This window comes from Mesoplodon bidens, assembly GCF_964165515.1.
Source record: "Mesoplodon bidens genome assembly, chromosome: 3".
NCBI lineage: Eukaryota > Metazoa > Chordata > Mammalia > Artiodactyla > Ziphiidae > Mesoplodon > Mesoplodon bidens.
The window spans coordinates 17,667,406-17,694,095 of record NC_138178.1 but is presented as its reverse complement, the minus strand read 5'-3'; the positions used below and the strand labels follow the sequence as shown (position 1 = coordinate 17,694,095).

Below are 26,690 nucleotides of genomic sequence, written 5' to 3'. Positions count from 1 at the left end.
CTCAGGTTCTGGCACAGAGCTAACCTACTGGAAAGGTTACTCTCTTCCCCTCCCCTCTCATCCCCTCCCATGGGTCACTTCTCCTGTTTCCCAGTCTAGAGAAAATTTCCTGGCTGTCTGTGAAGGGGGCACTTCTCTGCAATTGTCTAATAGCCAGGAGCTTTTGCATGTTGTAAGTAACCTCTCTGGGTGTAAATAACCTCTCTGGGTGTCTCTGGAAGCAGGAAAGTAATCACTTTGTGTCCTATGAATTAGTATGCTATTTCGGTAAACAGATTATGATAATGACTTGATTCACAAATGTATAAATGATTGAAGTAGACACAGGCTGCAAGGGCCGCTTACACATTATTATGCTGGTGTTCAATTGGGCATAATCCATTAGTATTAAAGCCCTTTTCTTTTTCTTTTTGCTTTGTTTTTATTTATTTATTTATTTAACGAAAGGGAAAGCAGCTTCTTTTATCACAGACTATTTAATGGCACTTATTTTTAACCTGCCTCCTTCCCAGGATGGGAGGCTTCGAGTGAATGATCAACTGATAGCAGTGAATGGAGAATCCCTGTTGGGCAAGACAAACCAGGATGCCATGGAAACCCTCCGGAGGTCCATGTCCACCGAAGGGAACAAGCGAGGAATGATCCAGCTCATTGTGGCGAGGAGAATAGCCAAAGGCACCGAGGTAAAGAATGAGAAAGACGAAAGGCATCTGAAATGGTCGTAGGACCGAGTTCTTCCCTAACATTGGGCCAAGAATGGCAGGTCCAGGGGCTTTACCTTGAAAGACTCTCAATTATCTTTGCTGGCTAGAGTTTATTGTACTGTCAGTGGATTGTGATTTGTTTTCTTAATTCTGTGATCAGAATATCCCTAAGTGTGCAGTAATATTTCTATTGCCACCTCAACAGATAACCTTGGGATCTCGAAGGCACCTTTAGCTGGGTTCAAGAAACAGGGTCACGCCTTCCTGCTCAGAGCCCGCACTTCCTCTTCTGTTCAGCAGTGTTGAACCGGAGGGAGAAACATTGAAGTGATTGCTTGTTCCCTTGCTTATCTAAAATGGGTGCCTCTTGTAAAGCCCCTCACAGGGGAGAGTCTGTTTCTCCTGTGACATTGTCAGAAGTGTAAGCCCCGCTTCCCACCCCCTGGCCCCCTTTCTCCTTCACTGTAGGGCTGAGTATTTTCCTCCGGAGGGGCTGCCTTTTCAGTGGTATCTCCTGCATAAAGCCACAGTGGGTTCTGCACATGTGCTGCCGTCTGTAATCAGGCAATGGGTGGGAAGGTTTCCTCTCCCAAAGGATGTGAGCATCTGTCTTCCCAAATAGTAAAAACATACCAAGTAGACTTGCATAGCGGGGCCTTTGAGAATTTAAAGGTAATTATATACAGATTTGTTAATTAATATTAGAACCCGAAAAAAAGTTTTTTCAAAGAATTTTTATAAAGTATGTGCCACCTCTAGGAAACAGGTGGGACCTGCTTGCTGAAAGTATAACGTTTGTCGTTTTTGTTTTTACTGATGCTCAACTCCTCACATTTTGAAATCACCTAAGAGAAAATGATAAGCAAATGGTACAAACTGGAAAGTATATCTAAACTGCTTAGGTGTTTTTCTTAATTTTAAAATCTGTGTTTAATATATAAAGCAAGCCGTCGATGATGGCTCATCTGATCCTTTAATACAATAGGATTTTGCCTTGAGCTCAGTGGGTAATCAGTGGAGAGGTGACCAATTTTTGAAAGTTTACTGACCGTAGACTTATTTTTACACTTGTTTTTATTTTCCAAATGGAGAGTGGCTTAATGCTATTTAACAAATTAGTTTCCACAACAACAAGAGAACAGTGTCACCTTAAAAACCGCAGAGTGGAAAACTGTGGGAAGTAAAACATTTACTTTCTTATTATAAATATAAATGCTAATCCCTCAGGGTAGGCTACTGGATTGGCTTACTTTTTTTTTTTTTTTTTTTTTTTTTTTTTTTTTTGGTGGTACGCGGGCCTCTCACCATTGTGGCCTCTCCCGTTGTGGAGCACAGGCTCCGGACGCACAGCCTCAGCGGCCATGGCTCACGGGCCCAGCCACTCCGCGGCATGTGGGATCTTCCCGGACCGGGGCACGAACCCGTGTCCCCTGCATCGGCAGGCGGACTCTCAACCACTGCGCCACCAGGGAAGCCCCTGGATTGGCTTTCTTGAATGATAATTTTTATTGGTTTCCAAATCATTAACTGATGTTTTTTGTTTTTTTATACATTTTATTTATTTATTTATTTATTTATTTATGGCTGTGTTGGGTCTTCGTCTCTGTGCGAGGGCTTTCTCTAGTTGCGGCGAGTGGGGGCCACTCTTCATTGCGGTGCGCGAGCCTCTCACTGTCACGGCCTCTCCCGTTGTGGAGCACAGGCTCCAGATGCGCAGGCTCAGTATTTGTGGCGCACGGGCTTAGTTTCTCCCTGGCATGTGGGATCTCCCCAGACCAGGGCTCGAACCCGTGTCCCCTGTATTGGCAGGTGGATTCTCAACCACTGCGCCACCAGGGAAGCCCAACTGATGTTTTTAATGTAAGTCCTCCAAAGAGCTATGTGAAAAATTCTCCACAGTAAGTTCACAAGACACATTGTTCTTTATTGGGTCTTTTTCAAAAATGGAATAATTTCATATACCCTAAGACTGTATTCGTGTGACAGATGTTCACTGAGCATCTACTACATTCAGAAAATAGGTTAGATCCTGGGGATCTGGTGGTGAATAAAGACAGATGGAGTTCCCTCTCTGGGCGTTCTCCTGGACAATAGATCATATTCTTAGTCTCTTTAGAAACAAACTAAAATTTCTCAAAGTTTTCCTTTGGAGAGAAACATTGAAATGTTATAGGGGGACTTAAAGTGTAAGAAACGGACTGCAGGGCAGCATCCTGAATCCAGACGTGTTTTTATCTGGCTCAGGGGGTTCCCTCTTGTTCCCCAAACAAACCTGTACCAACCTGAAACTGTTTTGATAAAAGCACTGATTTGATCCCCTGTTGCCCTATAAAACACATGGAATTGGAATCCCACTGCAATATCTCTGTCTCATTCACTTCTGCATATGAATTTATGTGAATGAAAATGATTTAAGTAAGGGAACAGAGGCAATAGGCAGTAATAGACTTTAATATTCAATATTCTTTATGGTATCATTTTCATACATTGCTGGTTATTACTATTTCTTAGGATAGAGTAAGCTCATAAAGCAATTATGTCAAAAAAAATCTTATCACGAGTGCTGTGCTCTCTTTGTAATACCAGCGAAAAGCCTTTTGTACTGACAGGGTTTAACTAAAGAATTCCGTGAAGACAGAAGAGCTCATTTCAGCTTCCCATAAGTCTTAAGACATGACTTTGCTGCTGTTGTATTTATATATTACCTTTGGAGAAACATCTCCCTGAATTACTGGGAGGGTACGTGTCAATTATGTTACCGTAAATATTGATATAAGCATAGGGTGTCTTGTCACGGATGAACCTCAAGCCAGAATAACATGCTGAGTTCTCTCGTCCTGGGTCCATCTGTTAGCCGTGTGGTCCGGCCTTTGACAATATCACAGAACTATATTTTACTAACTCATCTTTAAATCAAGGGTTTGCATACTTATTTTCAAGCTAGAGAAGATGAAAATTCGCAGAAGAACATCTTTTGTGCTTTGTCACATCTTCCCTTGCCCTCTTCTATATGTGGGAAGTGCTGTCTGTTATCTTAGTATGTTTTCTTCAAAATTGGCAACTCTCGGCACGAAGTATCATCTTCCCTTGCACTTCCCTGGTCTTTGTCCCCATACAGCACATTTGAGACATTTTCTAGAAGATGCTTCTCAATCCCTTCCACTTGACTTCTCAGGAGTCTGTGAACACTGTCTCATTCTTGAATCCTTTCCTGCCAGCTCTCTCCATTTTTCTCCTGCTTCACTCTGGCCCTCTGTCTCCTTTAAGGTTGCTTTCTTCTGCCTGTTGCTTTTTTGGTTAGTATTCCTCAAGGCGTTTGCTGGGCTGTGTCTTCTTCTGCACATGCTCCCTGGGAGACCTTCATTCCTTGGTCTTCAGGTACCACTTTCCTTATGATGAATCCCATGGTCCTGTTTTCAGCTCAGGACTCTACTCTAGTTCCAGATCCCTCTGTCCAGCCATCCATGGAGATGTCCACTGGTATGTCTCTCAGGCACCTCTGCTTTTTCCACCAAAACCCATTCCTCCCTCAGTTCTTCATCTACCTTGTCCTCCTTCCCCCCGAGATAGCTCCACTGTTTCTTTACTTGTAGAAGCTGGAAATCTGGGGTGGCTCTGACCTCTCATATGCCTTTCCTGTCTCTGTCACCTCCTCCTCTGGAATCTGTCTCTCCTCCCTCCCTCCTCTCCATCCCCCTGCCCTTACCCCATCCTCTCACCAGGCTCTCTGCTGCAGCTCCCTGAAGGATTTCTCTCTCATCCCGTTTTGTCTACACGGCAGTAAGGCACATCTTCCCACAAAACAAACTGATCGTGTCACTCCCAGCTGAAATCTCTTCGGGAGCTTTCCTTCCTTTCCAGGATGGGTGCCAGTCTCCATCACGTGGCCACTAGGACGTGCACAAACCAGCCCCTGTGTCCACCAGCCTGTCCCTTACACGACCTGAAATTTCTCAGATGTCTGATGCTGCCTTTCACCTCTGGATTTTCCACGTGAGTCAGTTCTGCTCCTTGTTGTAGCAAAGTCAGCCTTTCGGTTTTAGTAGCCTCTCTCCAAAGCCTTTCCTTAGCGCTGGGTGCTCACCTTCAGGCAGCAGCTGTCACACCATCATGGTTCCTCTCTGGTTTTCTTTGGTGGGAACTGCAAATTCTGAGATGGCTGGGAGCTGGTTCATCTCTCCATCACTGGGGTCCAACCCAAGGCTGACACCTAAACATGGACTGAATGATGAGGGAAATAATCTCAGAGATTCGAGCCTTTTTAGAAGAAAAGGAGGAACTTAGTTACCGTTAGGCACTGAAGCTCTAACAAGGCAAGGTAACAGAATTAATATTTTAGCAGTGATTCTGGATTTCCTTCACTTGCCTTAGCTGTAATGCTCTTACTTAAGTATTTTCAAACATTCTGTAAGCAGTAATTGTTTCTTTAAAAAAGAGAGAGAAAAGAAACGCCTTTCCTTTGTTTTGTGCTCCTGAAGGATGGATGAACTTTTTTGGCATCTTTTCCATTGGAAAGAATACATAAATCAAGAGGCAGGAACATTGGTATCATTGCAAAGGACCAATTTGTTGAGGACTTGGAAGGAGAACTTTGGGAAATGGGTTTTGAAAATCACCTGTGTAGGAGAATTATGATAATTCTAAATGTTCCAAGGACATCAGTATTTGTAGGAATTACTGCGGTTTAACCTGGTTTGCAGTCACGTCATTATATCCTTGTTAGACATGATTTCATTTAAAGCCCTGCCTTCGTACCAGTAGAGAATAAGACCAGGTAAGTTTTGTCTTAGCCCCCATGCTGAGGAATTGAAGAAGTAAAACTTTTTATTTCCAGATAACATGATTTCTTCGTAAAAAATCCTAAGGAATCTACAAGGCAATTTCTTTAGAACAAGTAAGTGAATTTAGCAAGGTCATAGGACAGCAGGCCAATGTACAAAATCCATTTTATTTGTATGCACTAGGAATAGACAGTTTGACGGTAAAATAAAAATCAATATCATGTACCGTAATATCGAAAATCATCAAATACTTAGGGATAAATTTAACAACCCAGGTAATCTCTGTACTCGTAATTCTATAAAACGTCACTGAAAAATTAAAATAGACCTAAATTAGTGGCGTGATATATGATTAGCAGACTCAGTATCACTGAAATATCAGTCCTCTCAAATTGGCCTATTGATTTAATAAACTCTCATTAATCATCCCAGCAGGAATTTTTATAGCAATGGACAAACTATTTACCAATTGGGATTATTAATTTTTATATTATTTATTATTAATGTTATATTATTATTAACATTATTTAATTTATATGAAAATCTAGAACTGGAAAAACTATTCTAGGATGAAAATATCATTGGTTGCTTTTGGGCGGGTTGGGATTAAATTCCTTCACAATTTAGGAAGGAATTTAATGAGGTGATGGCAGAGAACAGAGACGGGTGTACGTTACATGGGTTTATCAGTTTGGCAAAACTCACTGAACTGACCAAGGACTACTGTAAAATGAATTCTCTCTCTATGTTTAATTCTCTTAGAAAGCTACATTAGAATAGGAAGGGGCCTAAGGTATTGTTTATGCTTCTCTTTATTTTATATATGAAGAAATAAATACAGAGAGGTCAAATGAGGTGCTTAATGGCTGCAAGGCCAAGGTAGTGGCAGAGTAATTTCTTTTCTTTTCTTTTTTTTTTTTTTTTGCGGTACGCAGGCCTCTCACTGCTGTGGCCTCTCCCGTTGCGGAGCACAGGCTCCGGACGCGCAGGCTCAGCGGCCATGGCTCACGGGCCCAGCCGCTCCGCGGCACGTGGGATCTTCTGGGACCGGGGCACGAACCCGTATCCCCTGCGTGGGCAGGCGGACTCTCAACCACTGCGCCACCAGGGAAGCCCAATGGCAGAGTAATTTAGAAGCAAGGTGTCCAGCCCTCTTATGCACATGAGAGGGTCTGATTGCCTGTGAGGGTGGGGTTCAGGCAGTTGATAACTCTGGCTGTGTTGGGAAGAGGTGGACAGTAAACCCATGAGTCCCAGCGTCAGGCAGGCCATCGCGTTCTGGGCCTGCCACATCCAGGCTTACTTCACCCTCTGGTCCGTGCTGTCAGCCTCACGGGAACGTGAAAGACATTAGCTGTGGTTCTGCATGAAAGCAGAACCTGGAACTGAACCCTGTAACTCCGGCCACTCTTCTCCAAAGAAAGCTAGACCCTGTCTTACTATTCATTGTCCTATGTTAACTTGTCCTTTGGATGTTGGTCCTTTCTGCAATGTGTGATTGTAATCTCGATCAACTTTCTTTTACTTTCAGCCTTGTGCTGTGCCCTCAGCTTTAAAGGCCCGCTTCCACATGGCCTATACGTATAAGATCTCTAAACCGATTTAAGGAAACTCTTGAGTCATTCACTCAGAAATGAATTTATTCATCCAATTATTCACCCAGTGCCTGCTCTGTGCCAGGAATTGGGGATAGAATAGAATAAGCTTATAAAGACTGAAATATCGGATAATAAGATCGTGCCAATTACTAACTGGGACCCAGTTTTAGGTTTGCTGGAGGGGATTAGGGCCATATCTATTCCAGCTTTTCACCGTTGCTAGTTGAGATGGTGGGATACATTTTCTTTATGTGAAAGACATGACTTGACCCACTATTGCACACTTATAACAACTTGAGATTTTATTAAGCCCCACAGATATTGTATTAGTTTTTTAAAAGAAACCAATATTTTACCTTTTCCTAGGAAGAATAGGCCAAATGTATAATATGAAGCATATTCATTGGACAATATCCAGTTCTTTGTTACTGAATAGCACTTATTACTTTCTGATTATAAAAGCAATACATGGGGGCTTCCCTGGTGGCGCAGTGGTTGAGAGTCCGCCTGCCGACGCAGGGGATGCGGGTTCGTGCCCTGGTCCCGGAGGATCCCACGTGCCGCGGAGCGGCTGGGCCCGTGAGCCATGGCCCCTGGGCCTGCGCGTCCAGAGCCTGTGCTCCGCAACGGAAGAGGCCGCGGTGGTGCGAGGCCCGCGTACCGCAAAAAAAAAAAAAAAAGCAATATATGATCATTTGAATATCTTTTTAAGAGCGTACTACATTACATTGTTTTTAGATATGGGGTAATTCCCAATTTTTATGTCTTTGTAAATGAAGTTCTGATAAATATTGATCAGCATGAATCTTTATGATTCACTTAACTTATTATTTTGTGAGGATAGTGACCACAAAGTGAAATAAATGGCCTGGTCACAGACTATAGGATATTCTTTGGCCTGTGACATATATTTCCACATTACTTTGGGAGGAGACTGTATCACTTTATGCTGATCCCCAGTATGAGTTATCTTGCTGCAACCTAGTTTTCTTTAATGGATGGAAAGGCTTTCCTATTTTCCTAGGGAGGGAGTTGAGGGCGTCCCACACAACTGTCCCACTTGGGACTGAGTTCCTTTGGATGGAAGAACATTTTTTGCAGTTAAAACGACAAAGTGAAAATTGCAGTTCTTTTATTTTGGTGTCTTTTTCGAATTAAGCTTAATTTGATAAGGTTTTTATATATGGAGATCAGAAGGGCCTGGGAGCAGCCCATAGTGCAGGAAGGCCAGGCCAGTCTTCCAGGACTGCCCTCCTTGGAGTGGCTAAGCTCCCACTCCGATGATGGCGATGCATTCCTCTTTCTTAAACTCAATTGCTTGCAACAAAAAAAATCATCAAAAGATTTAAAACAAAACTCTGTACCCCAATCAGTTTTTTTTTTTTTAAGAAATTAAAAGGCATTGTGTCTTCTGTTAAATATTTATGTATTTGGCCATTGATGTCTTCATTTAAATCTGTCTTTTGAGATGCAAATTAGACATGGTTAGGGAGGTGGGGAGGTACAGAAGCTTTCCCATGAAAGTGTTCAAGTACAAGGTTCCTAATGAACAGGCATCTTATTGTTTTTCTCTGGAAAGCCTGCATGTGCTATTTTTTAAATGGAATTTTTATTTGACTTTATAAAATTCTAAAATAGCCTCTTGGGATATTTAGGGATTTCTCATAAAGGTGCTTTATAAAGATTTTATCATCTAGAAAACCGCAGTTATATGCTTCAATTAAATGTATTATTTGTTAAGTAAACTCGAGGATGTGTTGTCTGTCTTATGATTAAATAAATTACTGTGTAGGATGCAGGTCTTGTGTGTCGAGACTTGTATAGCAGGTCTCTAATGTATGTGCTCATTAAAAAAATTCACACATGCCTGTTTTTAAAGGTATTGGGTATTTGTTGTGTTTGTTTTTACTTCTCCAAAGTACCTTGGAATTTAGGAATAATGTTCTTTCAGAAAATGTTCTTGTATTTTTTTACATCTAAGACCTGGAATATTTAATTTACTTTTCAGTAAAGCTGTCAGTTGTAATCTGCAATTTAAAAAAAAAAACTAATAAAACAAATCCTCATTTCACAATTTAAACCTTATTGAGTCTAATTCACTAGCACTGCAAGTTTATTATTCTCCTGCAGTTTGACGTGCCTCCAATTGTAATTGTGTTGACCCTTCAATGCATTAAATCTCCCCGGTGCTTATCAAACTGAGTGAGATAAGTCTACCATTCGGAACTTCATTAAGTATCTCATTTATATTAAACAGATGATAGCTTCTAACAGAAATCATAATTTGTTCAGGTGAAGGAGCCACAGTTGTGGTTTCCTGGGTGTGGAATGTGCAGTCCTCTCTCTACTTTGGTAGGCTCTGCCCCCTGCCTCCACACGGGCCCCTCCACCCCAACCCCCAGCCCTCCCTGTCTCTGGCTGCCGGCCAGCTCCAAAGCATCATAAGATTTTAGTTGGTGGGGTTAACCTCAGAGCCCACACTGGGAGGATTTGTGTGCTTTGTTCCTCCTTGTTTCATGGCTTTACTAGCATGGAGTTCTCACTCATATTATGTTTATGAAGTATATGACTTTATAAGGCACAGCTGTCTTAAAGAACGCCACGTACTATTTTAATTCTTGGTGATAGGAATCCACCTATATTCTTTGCTTATCTAGCAGGTCCTATGTATTTGCAAAATAGCTACCTTTGCCTGCCTTATTAGAATACTCGGTTTTTACTTCTGTTTTGTCAATATCCTGTGTAGGTTATTTTCTCTCAGTTACTATCTCATACTTAAGATCACAATGAGAGAATAGGATGATTGTTTCTAATTTCAGCAGAAGAAACTGAGGCTCAGTGTATTGTTGAAGACACCCGAACTGACAAGTGGTCTTTAGGTCTTAGAGAGCGGGTGGTCATTCTCACCCCACACACACCAAGGTGCTGTCAGGTGTGTCTGTGCACTCTAAGTGTAAAAAGTAGACTTAAATTCCAGCTTCCATTCTGATAATGATAAAGCATGTCTAGCGCAGGGCAACATCACATAAAGAATTCTGAATTAAACCATAACTCAAATTGACTTCAACAGATACTACTGTCAAGCTGAAAAAAAATAAGCAACAAGGTGAGTTTGGAAAAAAAGCCTTTAATATACATATTTTTCTTCCAGTGGTTGAAATCTGACAACTTCATGGGAGGCACAGTGTAAAGTGGCACAGAAAGTTGGTCATTAGGCAAAGCTGTCATCACAAACTATTTTGGTACAGGGTGAAAAGTTCTAGCTCATTTGGTACCCAGTTCGATGCAGACGCTGGGCAAGTTGGTCTAATTCCCCCATGCTGCTCGTGGGCCTCCAGTTCTGACTTTACCTCGCCCCCCACCCCGCTCTCTGCAGCTGAAGTCACCTGGGAGCCCCTCTGGACCTGAGCTGCCCATTGAAACGGTATTGGATGATAGAGAACGAAGGATTTCCCACTCCCTCTACAGCGGGCTTGAGGGGCTTGATGAATCACCCACAAGAAATGCTGCGCTCAGCAGGATAATGGGTGAGTCAGGTAAAACCCTGTTGATCACATCTTGTTTTTATGCTTTTACTGGTTCATGGAGAGGTTATTAATGTAATATTAATGTAAAGGAGGCCCATGTTTTCAAGGGGAAGAGGAGCAGGTTCATTATAATCATTCAGGAAGCGTTAATGTGAAGAGAGGAAGTCAATACATTGATTTGGTTTAAGTGAGTTTTGGATCCTGTAACGTGGGAAAGAGAAAAAAGATGGGGATCACACAGAACTGTTTTCCAGTGATGAGGATATTCTTAGCATGTCTGAGAGGATAAGTGAAGCTGTGTTTTTGTTTTTAAATCAAAATTTAGTGGCTTATGGCAAGAAGGATTCAAAAGTTACATGTTTACAATAGCACTGTTGGAAGGAGGGGAAGAATATGTATATGCATGTATGTGAATATTCACATTTTGTGGTTTGTACTTAATAAGGGGTTACCCTTGTTTAATTGCATCTTGACTTTTTCAAAGCCTCCAATTGAAAATCCCAAAACTAGTTTTTCACATCCTTTGTTTGCATTCAGCACCATACTGTCTGCCTGGCCCCCAGTGGGGAATGAGGTGATGAGCATTTGCTCTGCAGCTAACAGATCCGGTTAATAAAGACTTGCTTTGCCACCAGAGTGGTTTGATTTACTGAGTTGCTCATCTTGGGATTAGCTTGTGAGAGTTGTCAAATTTAACACATAAGAAGCTGTTTTGATTAAAATAGCACGTGACATAAAACACTTATTGCTGGTGTGTTTTGCAAGCCTCTAATATGAAGTACAACCTAAACTGAACTCCATTCTGAGCACACTTAATGGAGATTTAATACAATTCACGTCTCCATTAGGAAGCTTCACTGGAACAGGAATTTGTTTCTTTCATCAGTGGATGTTTATGGAAAGCCTGCTGTTGGCAAGACATTGTGTATATACTTTTGCTGTAGATACAAAGACGAGTGAGAATCAGTCTGCCGTCAGAGCACTTTCTACCGGGCATGATAGGAAAAATACGTGAAGGTGACTGGTAGAATTTTCTGTTGTCCTTCCTCTAATCCTTCTAGCTTTCTTGTTTGGAAAAATTGCTAAATTCCTCATTTCTTAGTTTGTTACGTGTAGAATGAAGAGGTGCCAGCTCTCTGGTTTAATTTTGCCAACAGTTTTCTTTTGGCCTGCTTGACACGGTGCAAGTCGGGGAAGGATGCTGAAGATATTGCACACCTGTCAGGTGACAGGCATTGCACATAGTTTGTCAGGTTAACCTTTGCTTATTAATGATCACTCTCCTCACTGCGGTGGGGTTTTCCCTACTTTCCTGGTTTTGCTGTGACACTTTATCTCTGTTAAATACTTTTTTTTTTTTTTTTTTTGCGGTACACAGGCCTCTCACTGTCGTGGCCTCTCCTGTTGCGGAGCACAGGCTCCGGGCGCACAGGCTCAGCGGCCATGGCTCACGGGCCCAGCCGCTCCGCGGCATGTGGGATCTTCCTGGACCAGGGCACGAACCCATGTCCCCTGCATCAGCAGGCGGACTCTCAACCGCTGCGCCACCAGGAAAGCCCATTAAATACTTTTTCACTGATGAAAATTCAAGACCCCTTGAGTGAGAGAGTGTATGTGTTCCCTGGATCTGTGTGCATACAAAGTGATTCGCTGTAATTTCCCCTTTATTATAGGAACATAGGACTTGCCATACTGAATCAGACCATTGGTCCACCAGTTCCTGTAACCTGCGTCCTGACTCCAATCCCTGATGCTTCAGAGGAAGGCGAAAAACTAAAACTAAAAAACAAAAACCCCCCAATTCACCTAGTGACCTTTGGAAATGCTGTATATATGGGTTGAGGATTCTTTCTTTTTCTTCAGTCTATTGCTCTGACTTTATTAGCTGTGGCCTCGTTAGTCCTCTTAAGTTCGCATTAGAGTTGGCATTGTTTTCCCTTCCCTCTGCTAGAGATGTAATGGACTTTACAATTCCAGATGCTTCTGCTGGGGCAGTAATCTTCCAGCTCTGTGCTTTGTGAGGTACTGTGCCTGGCCTTTTGGGCTGGGGTGGGGGGCAGTGACAGACTCCTTACTCTTCGTTGGTAGGCCAAATTGATGTTGAATGATTTGAATATTTTCTTAAGATAGTTTTTTACATGTTGTATGGGAAACTAGGGATCCCATACATGTTTACTCTGAGAAATGTATATGCTTAATTTGATTTATCTTGAGTTTTACAAATTCGAGAATTCCTCAGTCTTCGTCAGTCCCTATTTCAGCATCATTGGCCCTAAGAAACAGTGTTCGTAACATCACTTTCCACTTAAAGTTAGAAATCTTGCAAAGATAGTACCTTGCAACAAGATACCAAAGCCAGGTACCAAATATAAGAAATTAAAGCATTGACTTTCAGCTAACCTAAACCAATAGCAACAGTATTTAGTGCTGGGCACAGTATCTGGGTGCATGGAAAATTTTCAGATCTTGTTTGGTTAGCGGTTGTCTTCTATACCTTTAGGATATCTCCTGTGTAGACACCAGTGGAGGTGGTGGTATCTGCTTCATGATCTGCTATGATTCAGATAGAACTTTGTATTGAAATTCCAGCTGACTACATTAAGAAGTGATTAATTTTATGTGGACAGGGTGAATTTTCATGTAGCATATTCCTCCTGTGGGACTCTAGACCCAAAAGGAGCTTTGAGGCTTTCTGACTCATTTCTTTGGGAACCTAACCCAGGAGAGAAGCTTCCAAAAAATAGACCAAAAAAGGAAAAGAGATTTTAGAGTTGGAAGCGTGTCAGATGTCATCAGCTACACTTTCCCACTTAACAGATAAAAGAACTAAGTCCCAAGATCCCATGACAATTTTTGTTTTATTTTGTTCTTGGCTATTTCCTCTTTCTAAAAATAGCCGTCTCTGGGGAATACTGGGATCACACAGTAAGTGTTAGTGACATTCATCCTTTTTTGACATCCATTTTTAAGTATCCACATTTTCAAGCAACTGGCTTTAGACCGTCTAACAGAATCTTCCATTCTGGCAGCCACTGTGATTTAAAAATCAAAGAAGTTATCTTTGAATCAACCTTACAAATCGTGTACTCCAACCTACTAAACGTCTGTTCAGGGAAATTCTGGCCCAAAGAAGTTAACTGACAGGTCTGAAGCCCCAGACTTCTGTGTTTCTGAACCAAAATTACGATGCATATTTTTCTGAGTCACGAGTCCCACGTTACTGGAACCTGATCGATCTCCTTAGCTTTTGGTGGGGTCAGCCAGAGTCACAGCCAAAGGCAAGAGTTCTCCAGATGTCATCTGTATTGGCTGACTTTCCACTATCATGGATTTTCAAGGAGTAATTTTGGACATTTATCAAAAAGAAATCTGTAGCAAGGCTACGTAGGATTTCTTCCTCTTAAAAGCCTTAAAAATATTTTACAAATTGCTGGACTGTCTTAACTAGTACTACTAATAACCATAGAGGTAATAGGTGTAGCTAATTTCACCAGCGTGTTCACTTCGTAGGACATATCACAAGCTGACATTTGGGAGCATGGAACCTTAAATGTTTTCCAACTTTTTTGTCTGAAGAATTTTTCCGTTTAAAGCACAACTGAAATCTGTGGTCTCCATTTTTTAATGTAATCTCAGTAGTTTTTATATTGATACATTGTGGTGAGTTTAAAAAATAATTCTGTTCAGCATACTTTGATCTTGTTAGAAAGTCAACACAGAAAAATGGAACATTAAGGTTGTTTTTATTGTGAGTCAAATCTCTGGCAAAAGGTTTCTCATTTCACGTAGTGTTGCCTTCTATGTAAATGTACCAATGAATAAATGTTTAGTAAGCAGTCATTCTGCATCTCATTGTTTCACTCGGCTACAGTCTAAATCTTAGTTTGTTGGTTAACTAGTTGAGGAAAGGAAAGTTTATTCATCAAAAACCGGATCAAAGGTTTCTGAAGTCACCCTTCGAAGGGTTCACATTTAGGATATGCCAAGTACCTGCAAACATAATTGAGAGTTATTCTAAGGGGAGTTCGGTAGAATATGTAGTTTGATAGCTTAGTTCATTACCCCCAATATATTCTTGGAGCCGCATCCCAAAACACTGTTCGTCGCAAGTATGTTAAGAAGTGGAAAATTGATGGAAAATATATATTCTCAAGTCTTTTGAAATATTAGCCTCCAGAATCATAGGGGAAAGAAAAAAAGCTGAATCCTTCTTAATAGGGACATTTCCTGCCATTTCTTTAGGTATAAATTTTTAGATCACCTAAGGAACAATATTTCTACTTAAAACAACATAAAAAAGGACTGTCACGTGAAGAACCATTCTGTGTTCCATACTGCTTGCTAGACTGTCTCTCAGAATATATTGCATAAACGTTTTTGGTTTTGTGTTTAGAAATGAATGTGCTATATTACACCAATATAGTTTCTTCCAATAAATTTTGCCTGTGTGAGGACATGGCATTTAATGCTGTGACATGTGCCTTGTCAGTGGTGAGCTACCAGGGTTAACTTGGATTTGTCATTCTATACACTTTTTGGGGAAAAAAGTATGTTTGGGGAAGGAAATGTTTCTTTAGGTAATAGTGCTGGAATGTCCCATCTTATTTATGAATGATATTTTATTGGACAGATTTCTGTCTTTCTGTACTAGTATCCTAAAACTCAAGTAGGCATAGAGGAGTGATTTGAATTCAGGAAAGGGAAGCAATGAAGTATTAAATTTGATTTACATTTTTATCACGAGTGTTTATAAACAGTTGCTAGTTTTCACAATTTGTCAAAATGGGTGCATTTCAAATCAAAATAGAGTATTTTTCATGATAATTTGCTGAGTAGAGGTTTCAGTGAACATATACTATTTCTGTAATAGAGTAGTTGATGCTAAGTAATGATCGCATTTGAAATTTCTAGCAAGTTTGCTTTTGTGGGTTGTCCTGAAAAGATCAACTTAATGTTTGCTCCTTTGTTGAAATGTCTAGAATAATATATATTTTTAAAAACCCTTCAAGTCTCTATATGCCATCTCCCAGTTTCCAAAATGGTGTTAAAACGAAAATTATCATTTACACATTCTTGTGAATGTTTAAAAATTAGATCTTAATACAGATGGGAAAATGTTCATGAACTGTCTTCACATTGCTATTGTGCTATTTTTAAAAGCAATTACTCGTAAAGGACAAGGCCACCCTGTTTGAAACGGTGGTAGGATTGGGAAAGTGCAGCAATCCTTTTTACTTGCATAGGAACCAGGAGAGCTGACTTAACAGCTGTGGACATGGGACTTGAAATGTCAGTGTTTCCATCCTCCCATAAGGTGACAGGGAAACTGTCCGTTCTCCTTGCTCTGTTGGGAGAGACAGGCCAGTAGGGCGACACCACACCGTGATGCATGTTTCTCTGAGGACAGCCTTTCACAAGATATCCATGTGAACCGAAGCTTCGCCCATGAGTTCTTGCTCAGAGGAAATATGGCACAAGATTTGAGGAGGAAGCCAGAAGAACTATAGGTGTTTTGGGGAGGAAGATGGTAGCATTTGGACCCCAGCTTTATCTTTAAGGATTCAGGCCTCTGAATTATAATTTTATCCCAGGAAAGATAAATGCCTATCATGCGGATCCCGGAACCTGAGCAGATTTTACTGAAAGAAACTGATCAATGTGGACAGTTCTGGGACTTCTCTTACCGAGAACACTATACCCTAATTGAATAAATCAAAATTTACAAGCTCCCCTGTCTTGGCCTGAAAAACCTCTGGGCAGTGAGATCCTAATCTTTTCTCTTTAATATCACTCCTGCCATCTCCCCACAAGGCCCCGGTTCTGCATGCACCCATCTTCGAAGTGTCACCTGAGTGCACTGTGCACTATTCTCCATCGTGCATTTAATGATGTTGTTGCTGATGTCTAAAATCAATGTCGTCATTTCTTATAGTAGAAGAGATCGTATTAATCATTCACAACCCATCTCGGATGTTGACTTTTTTTTTGAGACTCTCAGCATCCTCTTCCTTCAGCTACCCAGGCGATTACCAGCACTAGTGAATGCCAGGGCACTTCTGGCGTATCACTCAGAGCACCAATCAATTACCACTTTATGTATCTCCTTCTCTGAGGTGTGAGCCACTGAGAGGCAGAGATTAAGTCTTCCTTACAAACCTGCCAGGTGGTAGGTGCCCAGCTAGTGAATGAGTGAATGAATGACGTAAGTGTGCAGGGCTTCCCTCCAAATTTCCTGGTAAAATTTTTCAAAGGACTATAACAACTTCAAATCTACGTGGCATTTTCACATTAGAAGTCATTCTGGAGATCATCTCTGGCCTTAGGAAACTTAATACCAGAGACATTGAATACCACACCCAGAGCACCATAGCTGTCGTGTCAGAGGAAGGAATAGACCGGAGGTCTCCATTTGACATTCATTTATGAAAAATAAGTTTACTTAATTCTATTTTGTCCTACCAGGTTGAGCAGATTTTGGAAATTTAGACTTTTTCTAATGTACCAAAGTATTAACATTCATATACATAACCCTTAGATGGATGTCTAGAATTTCTCTTTGTTTTTTTTCCACTGGCCAGGTAAATACCAGCTGTCCCCCACGGTGAATATGCCCCAAGACGACACTGTCATGATCGAAGATGACAGGCTGCCAGTGCTCCCCCCACATCTCTCTGACCAGTCATCTTCCAGCTCCCACGATGATGTAGGATTTGTGACCACGGACACTGGCGCGTGGGCCAAGGCTGGCATCAGTGAGTCAGCAGAGTGGTAAGAGCACTGTTGGGAAACATCCGTTAATTGCAGTCACACTTGATTTTAGGGTCAAATGGTCTGTCACATAGTACAGTGAATCAGTGTCTTTTATAGCGGTGTTCTGATTTCATAATAATGATTTAATACTCGTAGTTGTCACTCCTCAAACAAAAGATTCCCTCCAACCTCATAAACCTGCCCAACTGTGTTAGCCTTTCCAGGGCTATTGTTAAGAGTTTAGCCAAACCAACAAGAAAACTACCACTAACCCCCCCAAACCCTACTCATTTAAGTTTCACAAGTGAAACTTTTATTTTAGATCTGTGTTAATTCGACGAATTGTTTTTCTATTCCATAAATAAATTCTAAGCAAATCCCTTCGGTGACGAAGTAGATGACTTTGGCCAAATTAGTAGTTGTTACATTCTGGGAGTGGGAAGAGGCTTTTTCAGATTTTCTTTTTAGAGTGCTGTAACTCTACTAGTCTTTGTACTTACTTCTAACATTATGACTTCAGGGGCAGTCTAATGCTGTTTTTTCTCCTGTATCTCTCAAAATAGAAGAAAGCATTTGATATTATTGAGCCAATGTGTGGCAAATAAATGTGGATGAGTGTCTTCATTTGCGTGCCTAGTAATTATATACATCAATAAGCGAAGGGAAAGTCCCTCCTAGGGATGACCTTGGAAGGCTGTAGTGATAATGAACGCAACCATGTGAAGCATTATACCAGAATCTTCTTATTGGCCTTTCTCTGGGGTCTTTTAAGAATCCATCAGCAAAATGATATTTCAGTGTTGTGGCATTGAGCCACACTCAAGCCCGCGTGATAACAGCTTATCTTTGAACGAGTTTTTTGGTTCATCGTAGAGGGGGAACTACCATACAAAGTAAAAACCCACTTGAATCAGATGCTGTAGCATTTACCGCTGCAGTTTATATCTCTTTCTGAAAGTGTAAAGCAATGACAGAGAAAGTAAGGATTAGATATTTGCAGTATTCATCGAAGGGACAAAAACCTTTTGAGTCTCCACCGTGATGAGGAATTTTGAAGGCAGCCGTAGGAATAGATGTTTGGGGCCTTAAGAAATGCTGTGTTGGTGAAAGTCAATAAACAACAAGCAAGCCTGGAGTGTGGCATTAATTTCCCTAAGGGGATTCGTAAAACAGTGAGGACTTGTATGATTTTGCTGTGGGGAATGTGCAGGGGCTGGAAAAGAATATGAATGAAGGGTTATCCAAACAAGAATGGCAGCTGTTCTGAATCACAGCAGAAAATGTAAGCTTTTCCAGCCTGACAATATCTCCCTAATCCTTGATGAAAATGTTATGAAAACAAAAGGGCAATAAGGCAGGATTAATAACTGGAATTTTAATAACTTTTGGGGGGGGTCAGGGTATGGCTGCATTCTTTAAAGAATCAGCTGTCAGTCCTGCAGACTAACTTGCTAAGTATGCTAGCGTATTGTTTCTTGTGTCTGAAATTCGTTTAATGGGTATATTGATAGGGAAGAATTAATTATGTTATGGTTTAAGAATATTTAGTTATTTTAAGATGCTTATTCACTCAAAAACTCATTTGCCGTTTTCAGTTGTGTACGTGTACAGTTCGCTGCACGATTGTGGAAGGCTGAATATGTCAAATGGCTAAACTTTGCATTTCTTAACTGATAGAATATACTTGTTTTCAATCCATGAATTGACTTAGGGAACATAACAACGTTTTGAAGGTGAAGAAGGTAAAACAGCAAATTCTAATCTTAGTGACAACATAATTTCAGAGGATATAAAATTAGTTTAAAAAATACGCCAATATGTGGCTTTCAGGAACAAAAATTTGTACTTCTTTGAAAAACCTTTAACCCATAATTTTTATTAAAAATGTGTTGCAGATTCACTCTGTTCACACATTTGATGCCTACTTTGGAATTCAGGTTTTAGTGTAATTCACACGTTACGGAAAAGGGTTGATGAGCATGTGCAGGATGGGCGGAGAGATCAACTTTCAGTATCTAAAAGAATTACCCTTGGACTTCCCCGGCGGTCCCGTGGTTAAGACTCCGAGCTTCCACTGCAGGGGACATGGGTTCGATCCCTGATCGGGGAACTAAGATCCCGTATACCGCATGGCGCAGCCAAAATAAACAAACAAACAAAAAGAATTACTCAGTTCAAATATAATATTTAGTGTTTATTGTTGCAAAATTGGGTCATAGTTCTCACCATATAGGTTTTAATTTTTCACTTCTAGGACTGTGTTTTCAAACTGGGGTGGATGTGCCCTGGAAATTATAAGCATAGTAGTATGTGGATACTACTATATAAGCATAATATACACACACATATATATTTAAGGAATATGTAAAAGCAGTCTATACTTATATACATAATATATGCTGGAGCTATGCACACATATGTATATACATCCATACATAGGGTCTAAGCAGAGTCGTATGAGAAGGGGCACCTAAGGCTTCAAGGTGAACATGACCCTGCTTCTTCCTGGAACGTCAAATTTATTCCGGGCTTTACAGATGAAATATGATATATTAAAAATGAAAAGATTTAGTGTAGGATGCAAACAAAATAACATTGATTAGGATATAATGTAGTGTTTTACATAAAAAAATCGTTTTTGCTTTGGGCTGAGCTCCCAGTCCCTGGGCCAGAACAAGGGTTAGCAAGCTAGGTGCCCAGGGGAGCAAACGCAAGGAGCTTCTCACTCTCAGGTGTGGCCTCTGAACTCACAGGACCCTGAGATCAGAGCTCCCTTGAATTCTGAGTCCCAGACACCTACGTTGCCTCCTCCCCGGGCCCTGCTCTGTACTTGGTGGAAAAGATGGAGAAGGATCGTTCATTTCCTTTTTGAGGTTTTGGTTGGTGGTTGGTTTTTAAGTACCCTGTTTCCATTACCATAATTTTCATGACTTTGAAAATTTGAGATAGCAAGTCTTTGTTGGCTAATAATAATTTATTTTGCATGGTGGTTTGCAGTTTACTGAGGGCTTTCCCCTTGTGTCCTTGAATTCTCTCAGTGGCCCGGCCAGTGGTTGGGGCCACTCTTTTCTTCATGGAGCCAATGAAGACACAGGGGCTCAAAGCCTTCAGGCCACATCACCTGATGGCGAAGCACTGCCTGGATGTCTTCCTTGTCGCAGTTTTTGGTTTAGCCTTTCCCTAATGCCATCTGTCATTTCACGCACAGTGAATGTCAGCTAAATTTCTGATGTATATCCAAACCAGATCATTCCCCTTTTATCAATATGCATGGTCATTCCCATAGGACCAATACAGGGTTAGAGAAGCTGGTTTCCAGCCGAAGCATAAGGAGGGCTTGTATAGTGGAAGCTGACGTAGTGGAGAGGCCACCACATTCTAGTGTGTCCAGTGAGCTGTGGAGGGATGTTCTCCTACCTGGCCACATAGGCAAGGTGGCTCCACACTGATATAGGAGAGCTCTCTGTTTACTCACTGTGCTCAGCATAGAGAAAAACCACTTCATTGTGGGGCTGGGCTCACAACACCTGGTGGTGCTTCTGAAAGTGTTAGTGGGATTTTACAAATAGGACCGATTCCCCTGCCACTTCCATTGTGAAAACACTTGATACTGTATCCTGTTACCACTGATCTGCCCTGTGCTTCATCATCTCTGCTGGAGCCACTGTGTTGGTGTCACACAAATCAAATGCCATCCAGACTTAGTCATGCTTTTCCTGACTCCCTGGAATACCAGTCAGTCTCCCATCCATGCATCACAGAGTCTTCTGTGTGCTTCTGGTTTGGTATTTTTCTTAGGGAATAGAGATCTTTTCTTATTTATTACTTTGACTTTGGTACCCGGCACCACACTTTCATCAGAATAGGTTCTAATCGTGATTTGTTGAGTTGATTTCTTCTCAGTTGATTAAGTATTGCAGAGAAGCTACATTCTCATAAAACTACATGCCATAAAGGTGTGTTTTTTTTTTCTGAAACACAAGATAAAGGATATATAAGATGACCAGAACATATCCTTTTTTAAAAAATATTTATTTTACTGAAGTATAGTGGATTTACAATGTTGTGTTAATTTCTGCTGTACAGCAAAGTGATTCAGTTATACATATATACATTCTTTTTCATATTCGTTTCCATTATGGTTTATCACAGGGTATTGAATAGAGTTCCCTGGGCAATACAGTAGGACCTTGTTGTTTATCCATTTTGTATATAATAGTTTGCATCTGCTAATCCCAAACTCCCAATCCATCCCTCCCCCATTCCCCTCGCCCTTGTCAACCACAAGTCTGCAGAACATACCCTTTTCAAAACTTCTATTCAGTTGCAATTCATATAGTCACTAATTTGCTGCCAGTATTTGTATTAATATATGAAAGTTTTCCTCAAAGATTCAGTCTTTCTCACATGGAGAAGGAATTGCTCTAAATGTAAATTAATGTCATATTTTCCCATCACCTCCTACACAACCACAGTTTTTTTGATGGACTATATTTGTGCTATTTAGCTTAAATATTTCTGAGGAATATCCATTTACACACATTCATACACACAGATGTAGATGAACTTTCCTGAACGTCATGTCTCTTATTTTCAGTAAATGTTTTTATGTTTCTCTTTCTCTTCACACCAGCTCTTTGAGTCCAGACGTCGATCCAGTTCTTGCTTTTCAACGAGAGGGATTTGGACGTCAGAGTATGTCAGAAAAACGCACAAAGCAATTTTCAGATGCCAGTCAATTGGATTTCGTTAAAACGCGAAAATCAAAAAGCATGGATTTAGGTAGTGAGTACAATCTCCATGAATCTTTATCTAAATACGGTTTAGATGCTTTCGGATGAAAATTGATGGTCCCAAACACATGTCTGTTTACTGTGAGCAATAGAGAAAATAAATGCGAAATGAGGCAATTTGGCAAAATTAGTTTTTCTCCAAGTTTGAGATAACCATACTTCTAAGTGGCATGTTTACATCATGTGCAATATGTTAATATATATGTTTTCTGATGAGAAAAGAAACAAACACATGTGCATATCATGCTCTACTCATGTATCTTTATTTGAAAAAAATGAAATGTTTTAACACCTTGGCTGCTTAAAACCAATTTCATTGGAATATGATTTGGTTGGTTGTAGGGATGCTTGAACCAGAAGAAGCAGTTTTGGAGAGAAACCATTATCTCAATCCATGTCTAGAGTTTGGTTACTTCATGATATTTTCCTTCCATTGCTGTCCTTTGAGGTTTATTTGATAGAAACTCTTATGTGTTGATAATTAAGGCCTTTAACTGGAGTCATAATTTGAGAGCATATTTATTGTAGGAAGTATTTGGAAGCAAATGAGAGGAGGAAAATAATCCCAGTTGTTCAATCAAACACCAATCACGTAGTGTCTCTTTTTAAATCCAAATCCACCAAAAACCAAACCAAACAAACAAATTAATTAATTAATTATATCCATACACCAATTGAATGATTAGAAAAAAACCTTTGTTAATCAACTATAACGTATTTATGCTGTTCTCTGGTGGCTGTTTGTACTTCGAGACTAAAAGCATTCATTTATCCCATGCATAAAAGAAAAATCGGGCTATTCCTTGCCTAGCTAATTATGATATGCTAACGTATCAATAACACACACGTCTGTGAAATGAGATGACTGGCATTGCATGGAGACACTGCTTTTTCCCCCTTTTTTTTGATTATGAATGTTTGCTTGATATTTCATATATTTTGCATGAAATATTACCTAAGAATTATCACCTAACTGAAAAGATCTGGGAATGGTTGAAGCATGTTGGGCTGTGGGACTAACTGGGCTAACCATTATACATTTACCTTTTAACAGTAGCTGACGAGACTAAACTCAATACAGTGGATGACCAGAAAGCAGGTAAGAATGGACACTTAGACTGTTGCCATAGAAACTGTGGTCCAAGGAGCTTATCATAATTACAGAGCTGCCAATCACATAGCACGTAAACATAAATATTCCAGGCTGGCACGGATGTTTTCATAGTAGGAAATCAAATGGTACAAGAAAAGGAAAATTTTCTGTGAGAAGAAATTTAGCACTGTAGTACATACTAAATGGAAATATAATTTAGTGCTTCAGAGACACTAAAACAACCTAGATCTTCTTAATTATATTTGTGTAGGAATGTTTTGTCACAATTTATTAAAAAAGTCAAAATCCTGAAAATGTGATCTTTTAGGGTGGATTCTTTGTTTCGAAGTCATCTATCTGATGCTTAGGTTAATATCCAAAAAATGATTCTCAAAGTGGTGATTTTTCATTTGACGGATAATGGCACAAATATAAATATTTTCACTGAAGGACAGCGTCTAGTATTGCTTTCATTAGTCACTCAGAAAAGCTTAGATCTTTTTCTGATGCAGGCATTAGTTTGTAGTTACCTAACATTGAATTAGACTATATATTGCATCCTTATCTTTGTGAACCTGCTTGAAGGTTTTGTTTTTGTTTTTGTTTTTTGTTTTAATGTATTTATTTTTTGGCTGCGTTGGGTTTTCATTGCTGCGTGCGGGCTTTCTCTAGTTGCGGCGAGTGGGGGATACTCTTCGTTGCTGTGCGCAGGCTTCTCATTGTGGTGGCTTCTCTCGTTGAGCAGCACAGGCTCTAGGCACGTGGGCTTCAGTAGTTGTGGCTCGCGGGCTCTAGAGTGCAGGCTTCCAGTAGTCGTGGCTCGCAGGCTCAGTCGTTGTGGCTCATGGGCTCCAGAGCGCAGGCTCAGTAGTTGTGGCACATGGGCTTAGTTGCTCCGCGGCATGTGGGATCTTCCTGGACCAGGGCTTGAACCCGTGTCCCCTGTATTGGCAGGCGGATTTTTAACCACTGCGCCACCAGGGAAGCCCTTGTTTTTGTTTTTGTTTTTAACTATTTAGGGCTTGCTTCTAAGATGCTGCCTAAATCATTCTGTAGAATCAATGGATTATTTTGAACTGGGTTTTACATGATAGTAGATTTTATATGTTATTTTATGACAATAATCAGAGGAAAGTCTTTATGTGTAATTAAAGTCATGTGCTTTGTACAATTGAGCATTTTGATTTATTATTATAAGTTTGGAATAGAGTTTTAATTATTCTAGCTCCAGTATGATGTAGTTACACCACTTAGCACTAATTAGCTTCAATTCACCTTTTTAACCTGCAGTAGTAATTAGTTTTAGGCTCCTTGAAAAATGTGTATCCCACATACATATGTAAAGATAATTGTGGACATGGTTGGAGTTTTCACATTCTGTAAAGATAGATTATAAAAACTACATCCAATAAATCATTGGACTAACTGTAGTGCAGGGCAATTAACAATAGCCTCAGCCCTTATTAAGTAGTTATTTCTTTTATCAAACATAACATTCATTGGAATTTTGAAGCAGGGCTAAAGAAAAACATTATTTGATAGTTTACATATGTAAATTAGTAATTCATTTTTGGAGTTAATGGTATTCAGTACTTTTCAAGAAGTAACCCCTGTTCAAGTTAATGTTTATAAAAAACAAATTGAGCTGCTCAGATTAAAGAACATGACTTTATATAATATGCCAATTAGGCAAAGTAAGGAAAATAGTTAATTTAACCAACTCACTAACAGGAAAAGAAAAATTTATTATGATTAAAAAATAATAATATCCAGATTTCAACTGAAAACATTAAATAACTTTCATGGAGAGAAGGCAGATTTTTATCATCTAATTGAACCATCTTCTTTCATAGTGCCTTAGAATGTTAGTTAGATCCTAGATAAAAAGCATTTATAAAATACTAAGTGCGATCTATCCTACTGAATTAAATTGGAAAAACTTGGGACAAAAAATTATTACATAGACATCAAAGTACTTTCTGGTCTATTGCTTTTAAATCTACAATGAATAAAATATCTACACTGAATCCTTCCCATCCTCCAGTATTAGACAGTGGACAGATTTTCAGTTATTTTTCTTTCTTCACTTCACTTGAATTGCTAAGATTATCATGATTTTACAGTTTAGTCCAAAGGTTTTTGGTAGAGTCAGAGTGGCATTTTATTGTAGATCATCTGTCTAGCTGTAAGCCTTTCATAATGAAAATTGAATTCCATTTCCCTTTGCCCTTGCAAAAGACATCCTCTCCTTTTTTTTGGTGAGAGAGGTATTAGTAGGTAAGAGTAGAAAAATAGACCTAAGGAAAATAGTATGATTATGATTTTCCCCTGTATTCCTGGATTTAGGAATCTTCTATGATATTTCGGGGGTAAATTTACTTTCTGCAAGAAAAGAGGGAACAGGAATAAGAGAATTGTGTTTCCAATAGTTTAATCCTTGAATATAAAAAATAAGCAAAGTATCCTAATGACCTAAACGATTTATATAAGGAGCTTCAAAATACTATTTTTATTTTTATTTTATTTATTTATTTTTTATTAGTTTCTGCTTTATAACAAAGTGAATCAGTCATACATATACATCTGTTCCCACATCCCTTCCCTCTTGCGTCTCCCTCCCTCCCACCCTCCCTATCCCACCCTTCCAGGTGGTCACAAAACACCGAGCTGATCTCCCTGTGCTATGCGGCTGCTTCCCACTAGCTATCTACATTACATTTGGTAGTGTATATATGTCCATGCCTCTCTCTCGCTTTGTCACAGCTTACCCTTCCCCCTCCCCATATCCTCAAGTCCATTCTCAAGTAAGTCTGTGTCTTTATTCCTGTTTTACCCCTAGGTTCTTCATGACATGTTTTTTTTCTTAAATTCCATATATATGTGTTAGCATACGGTATTTGTCTTTCTCTTTCTGACTTACTTCACTCTGTATGACAGACTCTAGGTCTATCCACCTCATTACAAATAGCTCAATTTCGTTTCTTTTTATGGCTGAGTAATATTCCATTGTATATATGTGCCACATCTTCTTTATCCATTCATCCAATGATGGACACTTAGGTTGTTTCCATCTCCAGGTTATTATTTTAAATTTAAAATAATTTAAAAATTATTATTTTACATTTAAAATAATTTAAAAATTATTTAAAATAATTTAAAAATTATTTAAAATTTAGAGACATTGATTTTTTTGTGTGTAAATAGAACTACTCTCTTGCCCCTACTTTATATAGTGAGAGATATTTTCAGTTTTTATTCCTGCTAAATAGTAAGTTTATGATGTTAGGAATCTCAGTGATCCTCATTTAGGAATCTTATTAATTTATTACTTAACAAAATCTCTGTTAAAATTTCTTTGACAAACATACCACTTGCATGAATGAAATCCAGTTATAGATCAAGAGTCAGCAAGCTCTTTCTGTAAAGAGCCAGGGAGTAAATATG

At 39.8% G+C, this 26,690-nt stretch overlaps 1 protein-coding gene across 18 annotated transcripts in view; it reads left to right on the top strand.

Moving 5' to 3' along the window:
- PARD3 (par-3 family cell polarity regulator) overlaps window positions 1–26,690 on the top strand; it is a 629,043-nt gene that overhangs the window by 377,213 nt on the left and 225,140 nt on the right. For 4 of the 18 annotated variants that reach the window (XM_081228686.1, XM_081228685.1, XM_081228687.1 and 1 more), the window contains 5 exons: window positions 513–683; window positions 10,460–10,619; window positions 17,189–17,378; window positions 21,994–22,145; window positions 23,208–23,252. In XM_081228686.1, the coding sequence (XP_081084812.1) occupies window positions 513–683; window positions 10,460–10,619; window positions 17,189–17,378; window positions 21,994–22,145; window positions 23,208–23,252 (718 nt within the window). Of the gene's footprint in view, window positions 1–512; window positions 684–10,459; window positions 10,620–12,283; window positions 14,451–17,188; window positions 17,379–21,993; window positions 22,146–23,207; window positions 23,253–26,690 lie in introns of those variants that run through there. The other 14 variants (XM_081228693.1, XM_081228702.1, XM_081228690.1 and 11 more) reach the window with 10 other exon arrangements.